The sequence below is a fragment of the Trachymyrmex septentrionalis genome, unplaced genomic scaffold, assembly GCF_001594115.1.
Source record: "Trachymyrmex septentrionalis isolate Tsep2-gDNA-1 unplaced genomic scaffold, Tsep1.0 scaffold37, whole genome shotgun sequence".
NCBI lineage: Eukaryota > Metazoa > Arthropoda > Insecta > Hymenoptera > Formicidae > Trachymyrmex > Trachymyrmex septentrionalis.
The window spans coordinates 8015012-8022773 of record NW_017305536.1 but is presented as its reverse complement, the minus strand read 5'-3'; the positions used below and the strand labels follow the sequence as shown (position 1 = coordinate 8022773).

Here is a 7762-nt window from a genome sequence, read left to right as displayed (position 1 = left end):
TATATATATATATATATATATATATATATATACACACACACACACATACACACATGTAAACAAAGATATATATATATACGTATATTTGTATGTAGACTAAAATTCCGATCATATTGATCTAAGTTTTGATCAATGGTGTATCGCGCGATCGTGTGCTCGTTTGATCGAGGGTGCGGACGAGAGCGAAAAGCTTTGTGTATGTTTTCCTGATGTTTCCAGCTATCTCATTCCTTAATCGAAAGCTCCGTGAGTGTGAATAAAGGCTGCTTGGTCATCATAGGCAATTCAGCCTGTATAGATAACGTCGCCATTATCAACCAAGTATTAGCATGTAAATTATCTTTCAAGTGACATAGCGACTGTCTTCAGAAATATAAAAATCAGAAATGCAAAAATGTTTAAAATATCAATATTCTATAATAGGATAATAGAGAGAAAAATAGGGATCTCGCAATTAATCGAGAAGTCTTACGGTTTTCACAGAAAGTAAAATGGTATTTTTTAACAGATTTATGAAACTATTGGGTCAAAACGAAAGTTCATAGCACTACGAACTTTCGTTCCAATCCGATATTTTCTTAATAAAGTTAAGCGTCTAGTAAATCATCCCGCCCTCTCAGATCTGCAGATCTTTGTATACATGCGCACCCTCCATCATCGACGCACCTAAATGCCTAAAGGACCTTATCAAACGTAGTAGTGCGTGATCAACGACGATCATCCACGCGACAACGATGCTATCGGTTTTTTTGTCCTCGAAAACGACGACGCGGCTGAGAAACGCACTTAACTATATTCGCATTCCTCCAATTTAATGTATATTTGCATGTAAATATCTCTCTTCACTTCTCAGATCTGGAAAAAGAAGAAAAGAAAAACGAAGAAAAAACAAAATTCTCGCCGTAATTACGCTTACGACTGAGGATAAGAAAGAAGGGCATCTCAGTGTAATTACTCTGTGGATACAATGAAAATATAGAGTTGAAGTCTGTCAATTCGTGACACATTATAAATTCTAAACCTGTGATTTTATCGAATCTAACTTTAGGGGTTTTAGCTTTAATGCTCTTAGTAGAATGGCAGATATGTGTGTGCATATATCTGTACTCTATATATACGATCCGATTGATTCTCGGTTTACGAACATATCGTATTGCACGTTCCGTTGTAATCAACAACAAGAGCAGAAACCCGATCATTAATCCTTAATCAGTATGGTGAAGTTATGTATTTGATATGGCGAGGTCACGGATAATTAACTCTTGAATCCTACTCACTGGATCTTCGTTAAATCCATTAAATTGAGGTTTTGAATATAAAAGAAAACGTGGATTAGAACATAAAAAATGTATTTTCATAGTTTAAAATATATTACTTGTTTTAATCACAATACTTGGAACGAAGATAGAGAGAAAGAGGGAGAGGGAGAGAGAGAGGAAGGGAGAGAGAGAGAGAGAGAGAGAGAAACCTAATTATTAATCTTATATATTTACTCAAATAGATTTTTTTACGATCCCAAAGGAGAATACAAGAATTCAAAAACTTTGAAAATATAATTATGTATTTTTAAATTAGAGGAAAGTAGAAGCAAAAGGTGAATAAGAAACTTTGATGAGAGATCAGTTAATAATCAACTTAAGCAACATTCTTGATAATAGCATACCTAATATATCCATAATTCGTCGCTGCTGTTGTAACTAGATGTAAGTCGCTTTTAGAACTACTCGCTTAAGGACCCATTGTGCTGGTTAAGGATTAAAATATATTTTTTCAAGCAATTAACTACTGTAATTAAAAGTGTGAGTGTGTACGTGCGATAATGCAACGTTGGTCGCATTGAGAGGATAAAAGATATGATAACGGAGAGCAGGAACCTTTTATTTATATTGAAAACTTTATATATAGCCGATCCTTCTTGTAGATAGCCCTAAAGTGGAATTAACCTTTTTATTAAATAAACTCTATCACACGTCCTGTACCAACTTGATTTACGATAATTAAAATATAAAAATTTAAAATAATACAACTTTGCAATTATAAAAGTTTCTGCCGCACATTCCGATCCCTATACCATTTTATAATTTCACACATCATATATATATAAGCTATAAAAGAATGTGCATACTTCTGAATATAATTCCAATAAGAGGAAAATATTAATGATTTACTGAGTGTCTCCAAATTGATGATACGAACAAAAAGATAACAATTTATAATGAGACAAATTAATTAAAAGAAACTATAGAATTAAAAGAAACTGTAGAAACTATAGAATGTTTTCCATACGCAACGCTTTGATATATTATTGGTTAAATTATGTACATAAATCAAAGCATAATAACTTATTCGCGAGATAAACCTGCAACTAATTTATTATTTCACAAAATACTTTAATCTTTTAATATCATTCTGATAGAAAAATATTTGATATTCTGATTGATATTTTAATACATACGACTTAAACAAACTTTTCTCAAAACTAACTCGATTGAATTGTTTTTTAGTAACAAACTCTTTGACAATTTAAAGTCGATTTCTTTATGCGTGATGGCAAATATGCCGTTAGATCTATGTTTTGTTTTTGGCATTATCTAATCTGTCGTGATGCAAATATTATTCAATTTCTGTTATAATTCTGCCGATATAATTTAATGTAATGGACCTTGCTTCTTTTTTGATTAAAAGAACAATATTTTGTAAAATTTATTTTTAATAAAATTAATTGTTAATATCGTGAGCGAAAAGATCTGCTGCGCGATATACATTCAAAACAAATTCGACACAGACCGCAGTCTTAAGTTAGAAATATTTTGAAAAGGGACAGAAATATAAACACCTTTGTACGATTTTTGAAATCAACTACTTTATCGAAGACAAAGTAACATCAGCTAGCGAACGAGGTTGACATATAAACGAGAATAGTAAGAGTTACAAAATTTATGAAGAAGTAATTGAAAGAAGCTGAAATGACTCTAATCAAGATTTTATTTGGTATGTATATTTTTACAAGACATACATTATATATAATTTATATTTAAAAATAAATATTAATAAAATCCAAAACAAAATATTTTATTGCGTACATGTTTTAAAATTAAAAATAATTACACACACACACACACACACACACACACACACACACACGTCTTATCTTCTTCCACACGTCTATTATCGAGTTGTATCTTTGACTATTAATAATTTTTTGTAATATTAATTGACATCGTATAGCTCTTAAAAATATTATAATAATTTTATTCTAATTGTGTATGCTTATATAGTAAAGGGAAACAATAATAATGACTTATTAAATACTCAAATCCTGTCACTACAAGACAGCATTAAGTGTATAGGACAACTGCATGCTATTCAAATTTCGAACTGTGATAAACAGAAAATAAAGGTAATATTTTTATAGATAAATTTTTAAGTACCTTTTTCGCATGCAGCACGCATAAACATATAAATTTGTATGTTATATATATATAGAAGCAATTAATTTCTTTATGCAATAAAAATGAAGATGATATTATTATTTTAATGGGCAATACTACGAATTTCTTGATGTTAAGTGATGTTGTATATAAGGCGGTTGAAGAAGTTATTGATAAAAATATCTCAAAAAATATAAACATATGGATATCAAAGCTAACGGAGGAACTAACGCATTTATTTGATCGGTAAAATTTCCAATTATTTTGTAATTTTCAAAATTACAATTTTTACAATATCAACATGTTCTTAGATTTATATGTGGTATACTAAAGCAAACATTTATCATCAATATGTGCGGCTCCTGTACAGCCGCAATGATAAGTTTGGAGAAAAATCATGAAATGATAAAAGAAATACGGTATTTGATGCTTAATGAATATGAAAGGAATCGTAATAGTTCTAATGAGTGTAGTTCTAATGAAAGTAGTTCTAATGAGTGTAGTTCTAATGAGATGAGTTATAATAACGACAGTGATGACAGTTATAATAAATTGATTTCGTATGATACTTCCGAAGAAGAAATGGTAAAATATCTTCCACACGTTCGCGAGCAATAAAATAAATTTTTGTAAGGCTGCGTATACACGAATCGTAACTGACTCTCTTTACAGGAAAATATAGAAAAGAGAATTTATAAGAAACAACAGCGAAGTGATATAATATCGGTGAAAGAAGCAATACATATAATACAGATTATAATACGTGATGCTAATAACTATATAAAAGAAGAAGTCGTAAAAATGAATGATGCCTATGGCAGAATAACGGCCAAAAATGTATATTCTCCCGTAAACGTGCCACCTTATAAGACTTCCGTTAAACATGGATACGCGATGTTGGCCAGCGACGGGAAGGGTGTAAGGAAAGTATTGAAAGCACAAACCACGGTAAGGACAACCAAAATCTTAACGCATAATGGTTATAGCATTATTTTGCTTATAGCACGTGGGTGGGATTATTAATTTTTTTACGTTGTCTAAAGAGTAACAGTGAATATTAGAGATCATGAGAAGTAAATTATGCGGAAATATTTTGCAAATAATAATTCTACCTATTAAATTAGTAATTGATTAAGTTAGTTGGAGTTTAGGCAACGAAGCTAGATTTTTACAAAACATCTTTTTTCCAGTTTGATAAAATTTCTGTCGTGCCTGGCACCTGCGTGCGTGTAAGAAGTGGAGATCCCATACCCAATGGTAAAAATAATTACAACTGTAAATTAAACTTGCTTGTAGTTTAGATTATAGTAAAGGATTCATTACTGCTTTTATGCGCGATTGCAGGAGCAAATACGGTTGTAACGCCAGAGAATATAAAGATATTGGACGAATGCAAGGATAATGATGATGATTATTTTAATATCGACAAGGAATACGAAATTGAAGTCTTGGTTGCTCCGGAAATAAACGAGAACATCAGGTATACAACGAAAATATAGTTCGATGTCACTTAATGTACCTCTTAAAACACGATTTGTTCTATTATCACAAAACAATTTGTTTATTGTTAAAGAAACGCTGGAGACGAAATAAAGTGTTCCCAACTTATTGTACGAACGTTTGTATGTCTCGGACCAGCGGAACTGGGTATTTTGACATTATGTAGCATCGATTTAATTTCAGTTACTGAACTTCCATCTGTAGGTCTGCTATCTATCAGAAGCGAATTGGAAGAACCTGAAAATAGTTTAGAACGCATCCATAAAAGCAATAGAATAACTCTGACCTCATTATTAAAAAAGAATGGATACGATCCCGTCGACTTCGGAATTTCTGCTTACAAGTGAGTTTAAAATTCATTGTAATTCTTCTAGCTACTATAAGACAATTTGGTTTACAAATAATTAACATCGTCGTAGTTCTTAATTTAACAATCATGTTCTTCCAGGTTGAATACTATAATAAAAAAAATCGAAGACGCTTTGAACGAAGTAGATGTACTTGTGATAATGGGCCATTCAAACGACAAAGATATATTAAAACCAATTTTAAGGGAATATTTTAACGCTATAATACATTTCGGTATATCCTTCCTTCTTATGTATTAATCGTCGATGTAATATACTATGGTGTAACATGTCCTTTTACTCGAGCATTGTTCTTTCTCTTTCAGGTCTCTTAAACATGAAACCAGGGAAATCGACAACGTTTGCCTCATGCACGTACAATTATAAGAGAAAGTTTTTTTTGTGCATGTCGGCAAATCCGGCAACAGTTCCCATTGTCGCGCACATAGTGCTTCTACCACTTCTAAACACGATGCATTGCAATTTCTTTAAAGAGCCTATTATTTTGCAGACTTGCGTAAGACTCGTCTTCTCTCATCACACATACAGTGAGAGATGTATTTATTAATACCTTGCCGTCGTAACTTTACAGATGAATAATCACGAGTTGCATTTGCGTCCGAAATTTTCATGGACAACTATACAATGGGCAGAAAAGGAGAAGTTTCCAAGGGCTTATTGCTCAAAAAATCAAGATATAATGAAATATCAAAAAGCTAATGCACTTTTAATGTTGCCGCCGCGCACGTGGCAGGTATCGAAGTTAGACGCAGCATTCGTATCAGGAATGTTTTTCGGCTGAAAATAATCATCGCTAAAATATCTCTATGTATTCCTGATGAATCAACAAGACATTCGCTTACATTTTCACATTTAAATAACAACGCATTTGCGTATATTGTATATTGTATTTAATTATATTGACAAGTTATAATTATAATGACATAATTATGTACATTTATATAACCTGTAAAAAATTTTTTATACATTAATATGTATAAATATGTATAAACATACATAAATATTTATAAATACGTATAATCATATATGAAATATATCCATACATATTCATACATCCCTTTTTCTTTTGAAAATTACTTTTTACTGTAATAGAAATAACATTAGTAATGTGAAAACATAAAAGATAATTAAAGGATAATTTTTGCATTGTTTGTTTAAAAAAAAAATTAAATTTGAAAAAATGTTAAAAAAATTGCTCGTAATTATACATAATTTTATGTATAATTATATATAAGTTATTTGTTTACATTTCTTCAAACTTGATTTTTTTCTATAATAAATAGTGTAAAAATTACTCTTTTAATTATTTTTAATGTTTTCATATTACTATTGTTATTTATATTACACTAAAAAGTAATTTTACAAAAGAAAGAAGGATATATGAACACATATGGATATATTTCATATAAAATTATGTATGTTTATGAATATTTATATATGTTTATACATGTTTGTACATATTCATGCATGAAAAATTTTTTACCAGATATCCCAATTGTACTTTACTAGCAATTTATTGGCAATATATTGGTTAAATATTGAAGATTTATTGGATTATGTGCTGTTAGGATAAGAGTTAAGTAAGGTCTAACTAAAGTATATAATCGCTTTTGTGTAAAAAGAACGTGTATGCAAGATATTTCTCATGATTGGTATAAATAAAATGTAAAATGTGTTATTTTCACTGATACGAAGAAAACCTCTTAATAAGACAACGTTTATCTCAACTTTTTTAATTGTACCATTCCAGAATTTAATAGTAGCAATCTCGCCAACTAAATTCTTATTAAAGATCAACTTAAACCATCTTGAATTTAAAATTTTTTTTTTTTTCAAATTAAAAAGTAAGCATAATTTATAGATTTTTTAATCTGGTTTTACTTCCATTATGTAATACGCTTCCAAAAAATCGCTTATTAATTTTGATACCTTATTCGATAATTTCTCTGTAAAGAATGAACATAAAATTTTATTTTGAGTTAAAATCAAAATCCTCAAAAAAATTTTTAACGAATCGTATGGTCATTTTTTAAGATATGTGTAATGATTAAAAAATATTAATATGATAAATATTAATATGAAAAATAATTGTTAAATATTATTGACGAAATCATCGATTTCAATCACATTGAATTATGTATTATTAAAAAAAAATAGATTTACATAGGTTTTTAACTTTCCGCGCAAACTTGTTTCTGGTTTGAAACTAATTTAGTTCAGTATATGTATACATGCATAAATTAAAGCCTTATCTCATTCGGAGATAAAATTGCAACTTATTTATTATTCTATGGAATATTTATATTTTTTAATATTATTTTGCTATAGAAAAATGTACTGATCGATATTTTGATGCATAAAATATGATTTAAACAAATATTTCAAAATTACTGAATGTTTTTTACTTTAGATTGGCCAACAAATTTTTGATTTTTTCTTGCGTGAAAGGATTGAATAATAATT

The 7762-nt window shown here is 29.5% G+C and overlaps 1 protein-coding gene across 1 annotated transcript in view; it reads left to right on the top strand.

Annotated features, from left to right (window-relative positions):
- Positions 1-3537: 3537 nt before the first annotated feature.
- The window catches only part of LOC108750413 (gephyrin-like), an 8496-nt gene continuing 4271 nt past the window's right edge, over positions 3538-7762 (top strand). Inside the window, exons 1-9 of the mRNA XM_018489829.1 lie at positions 3538-3677; positions 3743-4016; positions 4104-4379; positions 4622-4688; positions 4776-4911; positions 5005-5274; positions 5380-5513; positions 5605-5795; positions 5871-6075. Coding sequence (XP_018345331.1) covers positions 3538-3677; positions 3743-4016; positions 4104-4379; positions 4622-4688; positions 4776-4911; positions 5005-5274; positions 5380-5513; positions 5605-5795; positions 5871-6075 — 1693 coding nt within the window. The remainder of the gene's footprint in view (positions 3678-3742; positions 4017-4103; positions 4380-4621; positions 4689-4775; positions 4912-5004; positions 5275-5379; positions 5514-5604; positions 5796-5870; positions 6076-7762) is intronic.